The 16,243-nt window shown below is 51.3% G+C and overlaps 1 protein-coding gene across 2 annotated transcripts in view; it reads left to right on the top strand.

Moving 5' to 3' along the window:
• The first annotated feature begins 4,024 nt into the window (after positions 1-4,024).
• FAM107A (family with sequence similarity 107 member A) overlaps positions 4,025-16,243 on the top strand; it is an 82,641-nt gene continuing 70,422 nt past the window's right edge. Inside the window, exon 1 of one of the 2 annotated variants that reach the window (XM_036870014.1) lies at positions 4,025-4,588. Coding sequence is in view for 1 of the 2 variants with exons in the window: in XM_036870012.1 (XP_036725907.1) it covers positions 4,565-4,588 (24 nt within the window). In the remaining variant the exon portion in view is untranslated. The remainder of the gene's footprint in view (positions 4,589-16,243) is intronic. The other variant, XM_036870012.1, reaches the window with a different exon arrangement.

The raw sequence follows: 16,243 nt of genomic DNA, 5'->3' as shown, positions 1-16,243 counted from the left end.
ACTTCCCCATCCTGCTCCCCCACTCCCTTACCTGTGTCCCCTCAGGGGCCAGTCCTTAATAAATCACCTGCATGAGATCCTCATCCTAAAGTCAGCTTCTGGGGGACCCATCCTAGGAGAGGCAGTGGGCATGGCCAGCTGGATGGGCCTGAGCACAGGCCTGGACTGAGAGACAAGACCACCCTGCCTGCAGGAAATGTCCTTAAACGTCACTTCTCGAAGCCACCCTGGGCCTCGCTGGGGCGGGCATCACAAAGTGGCAAACACCCATCAGACTCTCAACGTCATCTTCAGGGCACTGTGGCCACTGTGGGGACCCCCAAGTCGGTTTGAGATTGGGGCAGGACAGAGAGTCCAGAAAAAGCAGCTGTAGAGAGTTGAGTCTGTAACGCTGAGTCTATTACCCACTAAGAGCCAGTTTCCTCACTCAGCAAAAAGTTATTGCTCACCTGCTATGTGTCAGGAACTGAGTACTTACTGGGGATACCTTGGTGAAGAAAACCAGGCACGGCTCCTGCTCGTAGCCTAGGAGGCACACAGATCGAGGCAACATGGCTTGATAAGGACTATGTTGGGGGAAAGATTGCAGGAGCAGGGAAGGCACCCTGGAGCAAGCAGCAACCACGGTGAGGCTTGGGGTGTGTCCGAGTTCCCGGGGCAGAGGGGAGGGAGGGGTGTGCCAGGTGAAGCAAGAGCATGAACCAGGCCTGCAAGGGGCAGAGAGTGGGACCCAAGGGCTGAGCGGCAGGGCTGAGTGCCCAAAGGACCCGTGGGCTTGGCCAAAGGGTCTCAGACTTTGCCCAGGAGCCTTGGGGACACAGTGAGAGATTTAAGCTGGGGTCGACATGATCGGATTTGCAGTTTTTAAGAAATTCCTCCTGGCTGATGTATGGAGAAGGGAGTGGAGGCAGGAAGGCCAGTGAGGAAGCTGCTGTATCATCCAGGGAGAGAGGGTGGTGGCTTGGCCAGGAGACAGGATGGAAAAAGGGGACCAGTCTCAGGGATATTCAGGAAGTAAAATGGACAAGACTTGGGGACTTTCTCATCATCGGGGCGGACAAGCCTTCAGGAGTCTCTGCAAGGTACTCATGACCTCGGAATTTGGGTCTTATATTTCCCTACCCCCTGCCCCCCAACATGCCACTGCTCTCCCGCTGGGATGAGGATGGGGCCGTGAGGGGAGGGCGTGTATCTGTTCCCTAAGCCACAGAGAGGTCTTTCCAGTAGCTGTAATTCTGATCCTCGCCGGTAGGTGGCAGCCCAAGATAGAAAGGGAAGGGTGGTAAGGTTTCCCTGCGGTCACCCTGTTCTTGGGAAAGGTGTTGTGCTTAGTGGACTGGTTACCTGGGACTTACCAATGGGCAGTGGACTTAACACCACTATCATTAGCAGCGTCATAATAGTAGTACCTGACTTCTATGGAGAATTGCTGTTGTCCAAATATGCTCTGCACAGAGCTTTACATGAATTACCTCATTTCATCCTCACAGCCCCTTGGGGTGGGGATCCTTGTTATTCCTTTAACACATGAGGAAAATGAGGCTCAGAGAGGTCAAGTGACTTGTCCAAAGTCACACAGCCAAGGAGCCTCAGAATAAAGATTGGAATTCCAGTCTATCTCTATCACTATAGGAAACAGACTCCTGTTCAGAAACACTTGCCCTAAAACTACTCTGAGGTAAACACTGTTTCCTGTCCCCCTGTACCCTTCCCCCTTTTACTCCCCCTCCCCTTCCTCCTCCTCCTGCATGCCTCTGAAGACATTTGAAAACTGCTCAGAACTTCTGAGTTAAGAGTCTCACCGTCTACCATCATTTTTTGGGAATGATGGAGAGGGGTGGGTTTGAGAGATTTGGAACTCCTCTTTTCAAAACGCTCCCACATTTTGCAGTTCTTGCTTTTCTCCACAAGGTTGTGGGTCAGGAAGGAGCAGAAGTTTATCCCCGTTTTGCAGATTAAGAAAGAGAAGCAAGAGCTGTGCCCAGGCCACACAGTGAGACGAGGCAAAGCTGGATCTGGAACAGCTAGTCTTGACCCTTCACCACCAACCGTCATTCCATAAATCATGTGTGTCTGTATTCCAAGCATCTCCCTGGTGTCAGGCCCTGAGCTGGGCTCCGGGGCCACAACCCCCATTCCTCCTACCCATGGCACAGGGTCCAAAGGTTGCATTTCAGACCCACATCCTGCCAGGAGCTGAGCTTCAGAACTTCAGCCAATCAAGGCCTCCAGTCAGGCAGGCTTTCAGTGTGGCTTGTAAGCTATATTTCAGCAGGACTCCAAGCAGATAGGGAAAAATTAATAAATATGTAAAATTCCTTTTCTCTCTTCCCATCCCATCAAGAGCCAAGCCAGTGGATAATTATGGATGGCTGACAAAGGAGTTTGATCTTCAGGGTTGACTTATGGCATTTTTACTGCTCTGGCTGACTGCTAATTTGGTTACTGCTCTTTCCAATTTTGTGGATGCTCTCCTTACTGCAGGAAATCAGAAACTGTACCCAGCCATGACTGGAACAGGGAGAAAAGGAACGGGGAGCAACTGAGGCAGGGGCTGGACCCGGAGAAGCAGCAGAAGGAAGAAACCACACTTTTGCTTGGCTGGAGGGGGCAAAGGTGCTGGGGGAAATACAGCAACAACAATAACAGTATGGATAATTGCCATACAGGGAGCACCTGTGGTGAGTCAGGGCTGTGTTAAGCATTCTACATACTTAGACTATTTCATCTAATCCTCCATCATTTATTTATCTGCTCCACCAGTATTTACTGAGTGACTGCAACATGCCAAGCGCTATTCTAGACCCAGGGGGTAAACTGATGAACAAGACAGACCAGGTCCCAGCCTTTGTGGAGCTGCCATTCAGGTAGGGAAAACAAACAATAAACACAGAAATAGGATCATTTCAGTTTCTGACAAGTGCTATAATCAATAATAAACAGAGAGCCCAGGAGGCTACTTTGTAATAGGGAATCAGGGAAGGCTTCTCTGAGGAGGTGGCAATTGAGCCTGAAGGATAAAGAGGAAAGAATCATGCAAAGATCAAAAAATGGAGTCAGGGAGAGAGATGGGAAACATTTCAGGCAGAGAGAGCAGCAAGTGCAAAGGTCCTGAGGTGAAGGGGAAAGTGGTAAGACCAGGAACTGTCAGGGAGATAGGGGTGTGGGAAACGAGGCCCAAGAGGCAAGCAAGACTTGATAAATCAGACCTCATGGACCAGGGGGGATTCCATTCTATGGCCAAAGTTGGATCTAGAATCCCTAATCCTTGACTCTTCACCACCAACTGCCATTTCATAAATCATCTGTGTCATAAATCATCACTGTACCAGGCACTGTGCTGGAGGAAAGGGAAGGGTGCCAGGGTTTCCTCACCCACCCAGCTCTTGGGAAAGGGTATTGTGCTTAATCAAACTGCTTACCCGGGACTTGCCGGCGGGCAGTGGGTTAATCATTGGTATTATTAACAGCAGCATCTAAAGTCCATGGAGAATTGTTGTCGTCCGAATCCTCTGCTCAGAGCTTTACGTGAATTACCTCATTTCACCCTCACAGCCCCACTGGGTGGGACCACTGTCATTCCGCTTTGGTCAAGAGGAAGATTTATAAGGCAGGGAATGACGGGATCTGATTTAAGCTGTAACAAGAGGATGGCTTCAGCTGCACCCACCTTCCCTTCTAGCCCTCAGAGCAGCCCCGTGCGCTATGGTTATCTGACCCCACGCACGCAGGTGAACCTGTGGCTCAGAGGTCAAATCACGTGAGGAACAGAGCTGCGACTCCAGGCCAAGGTGACTCCAGCCTGAATCCTGCTCCAGGCTGGCGACAAGCAGAGGGGAAGGGGTGGAAGTGAGGAGGAGGGTGACTGCGGGGGCACGCTGAGAGCTTGGCTCCCAGCCTGGAAGCCGGCCTCCAGATATTTTCCTGGCCCGAGCCCAGACCAGCCGCCCTGCCTGGACGGCCGCCCCAGTGAATGAAGTGTTCTGCTCGCAGCGTCTCTGCTCGGGGAGAACCCCGGCCCCGAGTGTCTTCTGAGATCTATTATTAATGGGCCTGAGCAGCCTGAAGGTCACATCCCCACACAAGCCCGCCCGAGCCCCCGCCCCGGCCGCCCCAGGCAGCCTCCACCGTCTGGGCCTGTCTGCTGTCAAGAAGGTCAAGGCCTGCCCGCCGGGCCGCCAGAGGTCACCCGCCTGCCCGAGCTGCCGGCTGCAGAGGGCAGAGGACCGCTCTGCTTCTCCCCGACCCCGGCTGCCTCAGTGTCCCCTCCTGAGAGGGGCAGGGGTGCAGGAGGTGAGGAGCCACAGGGACCCCAGGGGGGCATGTGGCCGCCCGGGGACACCGGGCCCCTCGGTCAGGATCAATCACCCTAAGCCTGTCTGAGGAGCTGCCGGCTTAGGAGCTGCTGTGAAAGCCGCCTTTGTGCCTGAGGAGAATGAGCCGCCGGAGGACGGGGGGCGCTGGCCCAGGAAACCCCTCGGGCCCCGGCTCCTGAGACAGCACCGCAGGGAGGACCCCAGCCGGGCCCCCAAGGCCCGCCCAGGCCTAGCGCCCGCTTCGTGCCATGGGAGCTGCCCAGGGGAAGAAGGTAGGAGCCCCTGAGGGTCCTGCTGGGGCCCTGGACACGGGAAGGGAGGCTGCATCAGCCAGGTGGGAGCCCTCACCCACCGCCCGCCGGCCTCCCTCCCTGAGCTCACAGCTAAGATTTGCATCTAGAAACCTGGCTGAGGCTCAGGGCAAGGCTGGAGTCTGATCTCTCCATCTCTGAAACAGACCTGGGCTGCCCAGCCTCTCAGGCTCCCTGGTCTTCTACACACACACCTCTTTACTGCCCTGCATACAGGCTCCCTGACCCCGCCTCCCCGAGCGCCAGGGGAGCCTGGCCCAGGTGGGTGCAGGGGCAAGAGGAAAAATAACGATCATTGTAATTAAGTTGGCCAACCAATTGCTACCAGATGTAAGGCCTTAGACAAGTTATTGACGATTTCTGTAACTCAGCTCCTTATCTGTGAAGTGAGGACAATAGTAGTCACGACCTCAGAGGCTTGTCGTGAGAATTAAAAGAATCATGTAAAGTGTTTGAAAGAGTGCCTAGCACATAGTGGGCTATATACAAGCTCTAATCTGCTGTTAATAGAATTCTCTTCATATTATTATCCATCACCTTCTAAGTCTGGGATCTCCACTGGGAAGGGGGTGGTTATAGATAGCACAGCCAGTGCGGCATTTCTGAAAATGAGGTCTGTAGACCCCCTGCCTCAGCGTTAGAGATGGGGTGTCGGGGGGGGGTCTTGTTAAACAGTCACCTTCTCAGGGCACACCCAGACCTCCCAGGTCCGAGCCTCTGGGGACGGAAGGGGAATCTGAGTTTATTCACCAGCTCCCAGGGGATTCTGGTACATGCTCACAGCCTACACTGGCCGGGACTGCAATCCCAGGTCCCACCTCCTCCTCCTACTTACTGCGGTGAGGAACTAAGCCCCTCTGGATCCCAGCTTCTCACCTGTAAAGTGGGGCTGGTACCCATCTCATGGGAGGTTCCGTGAGATAATGCCGGTAAAGTACTTATCACGCTGTCTGACACCCAGAGGGCCCGATACACAGAGGCTCTAATTCTCAGCCAACCCGTGATGACCTATCACATTAAAGGCAGGGAACTAAGGCTCAGAGGCAAGACGTGATTTCTTAGCCAGGGTCATGCAGCTAGTGGGGAAAAGGGCAGGATTTTAATTCCCTTCTGCTTGACTCCAAACTTTCTGCCAACCCAGCCCATCCCACATTTTTTAACTTTGAAGAAAAACACATAATGGATTTCATGGAGGAAGCACTCTGGACCTCAGTTTCTCCATTTGCAAAATGGGAGTGTTGGGCTAGATAACCCCTAGGGACCTCCTAGTGCTGGCCTCTGCTTCCCACCTCCCTTTGTTTCACATGCAGAGTCGGGCCTGGAATCTCCTGCCTTCCCTCAGCATTCCCAACAGCCTTACCCTAAAAGCTTGATATTCTGGGGCCGTCGCTCCCCCCCTGCAATGCTCACTTCTGCCTGCAGGGGTCAGTGTGGGTCACCTGCCGTCAGGGCAGGTCGATGATCTGACACAGCCACTGGGAGTCCTAGAGCTGCCTTCCCAGCCAAGCCTTGAGCCCTGGCCCCAACCAATCCTCTCTTTCAGGAACATTCTTCCTCTCCCAGAGGAGAATGAGCTCAGCCTCTAGATCCTATCTGTGCTGAATATGAAGGCAGGGAGTCATCTTGGAAGCCAGCTTCCCAGGCCTAGAAAAGACCCTAACAAGGTCTAGCCCAGGAATGGGAAAGTATAGCTCATGTACTACCTCTCCCTATTTCTTCATCCGTGGCAGACATCACAATCAATCCCTGCACAATTTCCCACTAAGTCTAGACAGCTTCAGAGTCCTTCTCAACACAGCATCCCAGGACTCCCATACCGGTCAGTCAGAACTCGTCCCAGGTTGAAAGCCAAACCTATTCCTGGGCCAAGCCCTTCTCCTGCCCAGGGAAAGCCCTCCCAGGGAGAAGGCAGCAGGGTACAGTGACTGGGAACATGATCTATAGAGTCAGACAGGCCTGAGTCAGTCCCTCCACATCCTCTGTAACCTTGAACAAGTCACCACACCTCTCTGAGTCTCAGATTCTACCTTAGTAAACAAAAGATAATAATCCTCCTCAGATTATCATAAAACCTAAATGATGTCATGCCTGGGACAAAACAGGCACTCAGTCCATGTTGTCTCTCCCTGAATTGGATCCTGTCATACCTGTGTCCTCTTCTGAGCCTCACAACCCTTCCTTTGAGCCAATGAGGGCATCAATATCACACCCAATGGCAGATGTAAAAGCTGAAACCCAGCAAATGTGCTTCCCCCAGCTGGTCAGTGGTGAGCCAGCCTGGAGCAAAGGCTGTGAGCAAGCCCAGGCCAGGCCCCCTCTGGAGAGTCCTCCATCTGTGGACCAACCCCACCCAACCACCAACATGCCCACCTCTCTCTCTCTTTCTGGAGGCAACAGCCCCACTGGTCTTTGTGTGATGTGTAACAGGCCTGCTATGTGGAATATAATCCTCATTACCCATGCATTTATTCTCCCATTGGCTTGTCCCATAAAGTTCACCCTAGTGTCCTCAGGAGATCCCCAGACCCCCTCCCACAGTTATGGCTTAATCATAGTCACAGCATAACAGCTCTGGAAAACCCTTGGTGATGTGGCGCAATCCCCTCCCCGTTGAACAGCTGGGAAGACTGAGGCCAGAGAGAGGAAGGACTTGCACAGGGCCATGCAGCCAGGACCGGGGCATTTCTGCAATGCCTGGCAGCTCCAGGCATACAGAGAGGCCATGGAGCTCCTACCCCAGCACCATGGAGAGGGGACGGAGCTGCACCTTGGAGATGGTTCCTGCCCACTAAATGCACTCTCTCCTGGTACCTAACTCTATCCACTGCTTCTTCATTCTCTCCGGCCCCAGCCTTCCGCAGTAGACTATTAAGTGGGTACCTGCTGCCCTGTGCTGAGAACTGAGCCAGGGATGGAAAGGGATGGTCCCTGCCCTCGCAGCCTTCTCTGTTAGTTGGGGAGACTGACAGGCAGGCAAATAATGATAGGTGGGAACAGCCCATGTGACAGTAGAGATGGGGCTGACTGGTCAGATGAGCGTCAGGACCATCTCCAGCTGCAGCGCGGGGACTGGGTGTGAGGACTCCAGGTTGGAGACGGCTGCTGAAATCCCCGTGACTTGGATTTCACTTACAATGCTGTCTGCTGCAAGGAGTGGAAAACCCAACCCCACCTGGTCGAAACAATAAGGAAATGTACTGGGTTCCCTAAGTGGAAATCCAATGGCTCAGTAATGTCTCCAGGACTTTTTCTAGAAACCCACAGCCAAGGTTTTCTTGAATTTCATTGGCTCAAATTGTCACATGCCCATTCCTAAAGCAGCCCTTGTCCCCTGGGGAATGCCAAGGGCATTGGCTTCGCCTGGAATCCTGAACCTGCTGCTGGCAAAGGATGGAAGTGGAACCATATGATTGGTTGAGGCCAACCAGAGACCCCTTGGGGCTGGAGATCAATCCCCCAATGTCATCCCCCCAAAACTCAATGTGAGAGGGGAAGATGGATGCTGGGCATTTGATCATAATGCCCCACCCAGAGGGAGAGGTGATGGTGGTGTCTCTGACCACGGTGTAAACAGAGAGAATGGGAAGAAATTGAAAAGTTTGAGGGTGAGGCAGAAAGAGTGCTGGACCAAGAGTCAAAACACAGACATTGCTGCTTCTATTCATCCTGGGCAAGTTATGAACTTCCCTTGAACTCAGCATTTTTTAATCTACAGAGTAGGTACCCAAGCCACACTCAAGATTTTTGCAAGGATCAAATGAAGGCATTTTCAATACATGGAAGCAATGTATCTAACTGTTTGGAACATTCCAGAAGCTGCAAACATTGGCCAGTTGGGCATGCGTTGATTCTAGAGAGATGAGTGCAGGCAACATGTCCTGGATGGAGCCTTGTTTTAAGTCCTTGTGACAGTGAGGTGGCAGGTCCTTGGGCAGCAAGGGGTCCAGGAAAAGCAACTCCCACAGGCCTCAGACACCCCTTGAGGGCTTGGACACTTAGCACTCTCTGAAATATTTCTCCAAACTCAGCACCACCCAGGGTTTTCACTTCCCTGAACGACTCTGTTGATGTTTGCCAAGATGCTCAGTGCTTTGCATTCATCTTCATTAGAAGAAAGTTTCCTTGGCTGAAACAAAAGGGAAAAAATATGGGAGAGATGGCTAAATTTGATAAATGGCCTGGAAGGGAGTGTTCGTTCTTACAGAGCCCAAAAGGCACACATCTGGCAGGGCTCCACCGGCTCCCCAAACAATTATCCCCACCAGTGATGGAAGGGTCCCCCCGGCCCCGGCCCCAGGGAGGGTTCCTGCTCACCAGCCCCCAGCTGAGCAGGGCAGGAGGACCGTGTTAGGAGGCCCTTGCCATCCGCACAAACCCATCGCCCCCTCTCTGCCCGCCGCCTCAGACTGCTTCTCTGAGTGGGAAGGAGGCCAAGCGCCCCACTGCTCAGCACCATGGGGAGTCCACCACTGGGTTCCCAAAGGACTCAGAATGGGAGGCTTGAGGACAAGAGGAGAGGGTTGTTGGGAGGCCCTCTCCTCACCCCCAACGAAACAGAGGTCTGCTCCTGGCTGAGCCCTGACCTCCCAGCATCCCTCCAGCCTCTCAGGCTTCACTCACACCAGCGGCTGCCTGGAAGGCCCTCCCAACTGCTATCCACACATCCAGCCCTTCCCTGAGTTCCAGGTCCAGCACCTGCCCACCTGCTCTTGTAAGTGTTCTTAGGGCCGGTGTGTGTGGAGGTCCGACCGCACACCTGACAGACATTCCATCACAAGGTGTGAAGGAAGATGAGGAGGCGGAGGGATAGCAGCTTCTGAGCCCCGACCCTGCCAGCCCCCATGCTAGGTGCTTTCACATGCTTCCCTCCAGCCCTCCCAGCCCAGCAAGGCAGAGGCTGCCATGCCCACATCATGGTTGAGCGACACCCAAGGATTCATCGCCCTGGGCAGCAGAAAGGGGCATTTGAAGGCAGGCGGAGTGACCTTTGGAAGCAGGAAAAGGGCACAGTTTTCCTGTCCCCCAGGGCCACCTAATGGAGCTTTAATTCTCCTCTGCCCCTGGCTTCCCCAAGCTGGGTTCAAGAATTGCCTGAACAGATGTACAGGGTGGGCACTGCACAAAAGCAATGAGTGTATGGGTTCGTAGGGATGGAAATCCATCTCCCCTTCTGCCAGTGGAGGCTTGTGCACAGGCCCTGGTTAGGTCTGCCTAGAGGCAGGAGTGTTGTAATTATACAACGCCATCACTTAAAGCCCTTCAATCACCTTTTCCAAGACTGAAACTTTCCCTGTGTGTCTTTACGGCTGGAAGTCAGCTTGGGAGGGGAAGACATTGAAGGAGAAAGAAAGAAAGATGCCAGCTCAGGTGACACTTCTTCTAGGAAGCCTTCCCTACATGGACCTCAAATGTCCACACAGGACAAAGGGCTTAGATAAGCAGGGAAAGGGGCAAGCTTGTCTCAGAGCTGCGTTTGCATAACTAGGTCCGCATGTTTTACTAAACCTGGAGGATTAGCAGGGGTAGCTAGGAAGGGGCCAGGGAGATCAGAAGAGAATAAAGCTCCTGCGGGGACCCCATTGCACCACTGCTCTCCTGTAGACTAGGACAAACCCTTTAGGCTCTCAAAGCTCTCTCTACTGCACTGACCACTGTTGCAATTTCATACTTAGTTCTATGATTTATCCCTGAGGGAAGGGAGATTGAGTGTAATGTTTGACTCCCCACTGTGTCCCCAGTACCTAACACATAGTAGATGCTCAACAAACTGAGGAAGGAAGGGAAGGAGAGAGGGAGTCTGGGTCCTCATGGAAGTGACTTGAGGGTGGGGTTGAGGGCCAAGCTCACGGAGGATCCACACAGAACCTCGGGCTGGTGGGAAGGACAAGGCCTGGGTCCCTCCACTCTTCCCACACGTCCCCTCCTTTCCTTCCAATGGTTTTAAGCCTCTGACCCAAATTCCCGGATTCCCCACCCCACTTCCACCTGCCCACCACACACACACATACACACACACACAGAGAGACTTTCCACCTGCACAGTTTCCTGGCCAAATGCAAAATCCCTCATTGACTGTTCATCATTCACTCAACAAATGTTGACTGGGCACCTACTGGGTCCCAGGGTCCCAGGCACCAGAGATCAGTGAACAGGACTCAGGCCCTGCCCTAGGGGTGCACAACCCAGCAGGAGAGAAATGAGTCACCAGCAATGACAGGGCCGGTGCCGGGTGCTCTGATGAGGGGAACACGGAGGACCCAGGGCACAGGAGGGGGGCCACAAAGAGCGGGGAGCAGTCAGGGAAGCTCCTGCTGGCCTTTAGATTCCTCCCACATGCACCAAAGCTAAGGGCTTGCGAAAACTTCACACAGCACAGCTGGACCTTGGTCTACGCCTGCAAGAGGGACTGAACCCACCCCGAATGGTTCCGAAGCCTAAGGAGTCCCAATTCCTCTCAGGACTCCAACCTTCTCATCTGTAAAATAGGCACTTCCTGAAGAAAAATAAGAAAGCTTTCCAATAACTGAACTCCCACAGAATCCTCACAACAGAGGTATGGATGCCCTTATTTCACCAAGGCGAAAATCCAGATACAGGGAGGGTGAATTCACTGCTCAAGTTCACACAGCCAGCCAGTGCCAGAGCTGGGCCTTGAACCCAGATCCTCTGGCTCTTCAGCCCACGTTCTCATCGACTTGTTTTTTGCACGTCAGGATGAAACTGCACCTCCAACCAGAATAAATCTTCACCTTGCGGGTAGAGTTACTAGCCGGTGGTGGCTCCAGTCCCGCTGAGAGCAGCAACAGAAGGGCCTTAAAGTTCAGAAGAGTTTAATTTCCATCATGAAAGGGCTCGGAGGTGGGGCAGGAGGGACCAAATCAAAAGGCAGCTTTTGAGAAGGCAGAAGCCCAAAAGCAGCTCCCTCGCTGGGGCCCAGGGATCTGCTTTCAGAACATTGTGTCTCCTAAGCTGACATGAATGAGGGGCTTTGTTTAAGCGAGAGATCAGATCTCAGGCCTGGGGCAGAGGGAAAGGGTGAGGAGCTGGAGCTTTTCTTCTTCATCTAAAATCCGAGAGGAGCCAAAAACAATCAGCGAGGCTGCCCCAGGGAAGCCAAGAGAGGCTGGCTGGGTCTTGGTGACATCCTGCTCCCAAGGAAACTCAGGATGGACCCGGGGGCATCCCACAAGGGATGTCACACCCAGAACCTGTGGAACTCAGCCAGAAACCAGGAGGTGGCTGCTGTTTTGAGGGATCACCCTGCAGGTTTTCCTTATGCACTTGAGCTCTTGGGAACACTTTAGGGGCGTTTTGGGGTGTACGATGGGGCAAACGTTCATGGGGAGTCCTGCCATCCGGTCAGCATTTGTAAAGTTCCCATGGAGACTCTAATCACAACCAGACACTGGGAAGTGACGTATTGGTTTCCCAGGGCCAGGTGGCTGAAAACAACAGAAATGTATTCTCTCACAGTCCTGGAGGCTGGAAGCCTGAAATCAAGGTGTCGGCAGAGCCGTGCTTCCCCTGAAGGCTCTGGAGGAGACTCTGTTCTCTGCCTTTTGGCCTCGGGTGTGGCCGGCAACCCCTGTCATTCCTTGGCTTGTAGATGCATCCCTCCAGAGTCTGCTGCCGTTGTCACATGGCGTTCTCCTCGTGTGTCTGTCTGTGTCTCTTCTCCTCTTCCTAAAAGGACACTAGTTGTATCAGCTCAGGGCCCACCCTCATTTTAACTTGATTACATCTTCAAAGACCCCGTTTCCAAATAAGATGACATTCACAGGTACAGGAGCTAGGGTTTCGACATATCTTTTCGGGGGGACACAATTCAACCCATAACTGTGACCCTCACCTCACTGGACCCCCGGACCTCTTCTTAGCCACCTGAAGTCACGTGTCACTCTCACTGGAGCCTGTTCATTCTCTCCTGGCTGCTCTTCCAGGGACTGCAGTTCATTTTAGAACCCATTCACTGCAGTGGCTTCCCACGTGGGAGACCCAGAGCAATCCATTTCGATTCAGAATCTGATCCTCTGTTCTCCTGAGTAAAACTCTTCAAGAGCAGTTACAAGGAAATCCACAGCCACTGGGCCCTCTGTGGCCTCCCTCGGGCCTGGCCTCCTGAGACGCTCGCTCTCACTCACTCCGCTTCAGCCACACTGCACTGCACGCGTTTCTCCAACAAGCCAAGCTCTTCCCCACCTCAGAGCCTCTGTCTCTGCTGTTCCCTCCACCTCCTTCAGGTTTCATCTCACAGAGGCTGTCCCTGACCCCTCCAGCTAAACTACCCCTATCATGGTCCCCAGTCCTACAGTCGCTTCACAGAACTTACTTGGCTATTTCTTTAACTGTTCCATATCAGGCTTTCCCAAGCAGCGTGTCAGCTCCATGAGGGCAGGAACCTTCGTCACTCCCTCTGGATGCTAGGTGACATACACTACGCATGAGTGAATGAATGAATGAATGAATGAATCCATAGCTACCCTCCAGGGAACTCACGAGTATATCCTGAGTATCCGTCCACTCTGAGCCAGAGGCTGCCTCAGGCCCGGGGTATGGAGGAGAGCCCAGCCCAGTCCCAGGGCCACTGTCGGCCCAGGGAGACAGAGAGTGCAGGCCGCACTGAATGGCTGACCGACAACAATTAGAAAAAGGAGCCCTTCACACAGGCCTTCACCATCCACTGCCAGAAAACCGAAAATTCAAATTGTAGCGTCTACCATACTACGGTTGGATGTCAACATGGAGATGGCCCCAGGGACCACTGCCTCCTCCTGATGTCTTGGCACCCCTCTCCCACCACCATAAGCCCTCTACCTCTAACAGCCCTGGAGCAAAGGAAGAAAGAGCAGGTCCTCAACACGATGGAGGTGTAGTTTCTGCCCCCCAGCGGGTTTGGGACTTGCATTGGTGCTCAAACTCCATGAGGGGATCAAGAGGAAACTCTCAGGCGTGCAGGGAGGAGTGTCCTGGGAGCTCCCGCTCCCAGGCACATCGCTGACAAGAGCAAGTCTGGCACATGGCCTTGCTCATCGCAGCGCATCACGTCAGTTGGCCCGGCCAGGCCTGATCTGGGAGCCACAGCCTTCCTATGTTTAGAAGCCCCTGTTTGGGGAACCATACCCATATACTGTAAATCCTTAGGCCTGGGAGTTCTTTCAAGCAGGACCTTCCCGAGAACACCCAGCCTCAGCCCTTGCCCTCAGGAGTCCCCAGGTGAGGTCACACCTGAGATTAGTTCTTGTCTTTCTTCCAGAATCCCTCTTGGGTCCTTTTATATAACAGGATTCGGTCTTTCCTGGGAAGATAGTATGGAATGAACTGGTCCTTGCATAATATCTGTCACATTCTTCCTCAAAGATGATTTTTGGATAGGTAAACAAATTTTTTTATTATAATTAAGTTTTAAAAATTATTTTGATTAAATATTAAGTAACAGCAAAAGACTGTTTGGAAAACATGCATATATGAGGTATAACAAAGCATGACCCACGAACACTCGTGTATCTAACCACTAGCTAAAGAAAACAGCGGCCAGCCATTACCTGGGAAGAGCCCAGGCCTCTGCCCATGTTTCCCCTGCTTTCCCCTCTCAGAGGACACCTCTTTCCCTCCCAGACATCATCACAGAATCCCTAAGTTCTAGACTGTTGAGATTCCAGCTTTGCGTAAATGGGATGGGCGTATTTGCCTGTAATCTGTTTTTTTCATTTACTGTATGTTCCTGAGATTGATGCACTTTGCTGTGTGCATCTGTAAGGTATTTGCCAGGTTACATCGTGTGCCATTGTTTAAATATGCCACAATCATCTATCCACACTGCTGTTGGTGGACACTTGGCTTGTTCCCAGAACATCTGCCATTACAAAAAATGTTCCTGTGAACAATGTTCTCGCATGTCTCAGTGTGCCCATGTGTCTCTCAGGTGTGGATCTAGAAGTAGGGTCAGTGAATCTGAGAGCACACACATTCTCACCTGCCAAAGCTTTACCTCTACCCTTAGGGTCTCCGCTGGGCCTGAGAATTAAATCAACCTAAAAAAGAATAACAGGAAAAAAGTTTAAGGATTTTTACACGTACATGGGAGTCCCCATAGGAAAATGAAGACTCCAAAAATGGATAGGTCCAAGTGCTTATATACCTGGTTGAACAAAGAATAGCAATTGTGGAAAAGTAACTGAAATAAATGGGGGAGGGGTGGCACTAAGGGAAAATAAGAGTTATTTTAACAAGATCTGTTTGTACAGATTTCTCTTGCCCTCAATTCCCTGTCTCTGGTGATAAGAATGTTTCTTTCCTCCTGGTATAAGAAAGGCATCTTTCACAAGGGAGTTTTATCTCCTGCTTTCAGGAAGAAAAGGAGAGGTCAGAGGGCCCTTCTCACATCTGCTGTTTTTCAAGTGTCTTTAGCTCAAAATAATCCTTATGCCAAAGTAGCATATTTGGGGGGCATATTCTGCCACACTTCGCATGTTTACAAAATAAAGCCAAGCTGGTTATAGCAAATTACACTCCTACCAGCAGTATATAAGTGTTCAGTTACCCCCCATCTTTACCAATATTTTCTATTTTTCAAGCTTTTTAATTTTTGTGCACCTGGTGGGTGTATACTGGTATCTCATTATCGCTTTCTTTTTAAAAAATAGCAAGTTTGATTTAAAAGATGTATTTAGAAAGCTATAAATTTTTTTCAAGCACTCGAGCATTTATAAACATTGACCACATTCTACATTACAAAAAAAATCCAGATACCAAAGAATCATACACATCAGAGTATACATTTACAACATCTTTAGACCTGAATGATAATGAAAATACTATATATCAAAATGTGTGGGATGCAGGTAAAATAGAATTGAAGGAGAAGTTTATAGTTTTAAGTGCAGACAGAAAAGAAGGCTGATATTTAATGAGCTAAATGTCAAAGTTAAGAAGTTGGTAAAATAACAACAGAACCAATCCAGAGAACATAGAAGTAATGAGAAAATAAAAATAAGAGCAGAAACTAAAGAAGTGGAAAACAAATATATGATAATGAAGATCAATACGGCCAAAAGCTGGTTCTTTAAAAAAGACAGTAGAGAATGATATGGCTGACTTTATGCCCGTACATTTTTTTTTTTTAAATAATTATTTATTTATTTATTATTATTTTGGCTGTGTTGGGTCTTCGTTTCTGTGCGAGGGCTTCCTCCAGTTGCGGCGAGCGGGGGCCACTCTTCATCGCGGTGCGCGGGCCTCTCACTATTGCGGCCTCTCTTGTTGCGGAGCACAGGCTCCAGACGCGCAGGCTCAGTAGTTGTGGCTCACGGGCCTAGTTGCTCCGCGGCATGCGGGATCTTCCCAGACCAGGGATCGAACCCGTGTCCCCTGCATTAGCAGGCAGATTCTCAACCACTGTGCCACCAGGGAAGCCCTATGCCCGTACATTTTTAAACTTTCTAGAAACATCTAAAAAATATTGTTGAACAAAATTGGCTTAAGGAGAAATAAAAAACCTGAATAGTTAATAACACTTAAAGAAATTAAATCATCAGTTAATCTTCCACAAAGACACCATCAGTCCATCAGTTTTATAGGTGAGTTCTATTCAACTTTAAAGCTATTCATCAATTTGGT

Source organism: Balaenoptera musculus, chromosome 11 (genome assembly GCF_009873245.2).
Source record: "Balaenoptera musculus isolate JJ_BM4_2016_0621 chromosome 11, mBalMus1.pri.v3, whole genome shotgun sequence".
In the NCBI taxonomy this organism is placed as follows: Eukaryota; Metazoa; Chordata; class Mammalia; order Artiodactyla; family Balaenopteridae; genus Balaenoptera; species Balaenoptera musculus.
Note: the sequence above shows the minus strand (reverse complement) of the source record. Positions and strands in the feature narration are given on the sequence as shown.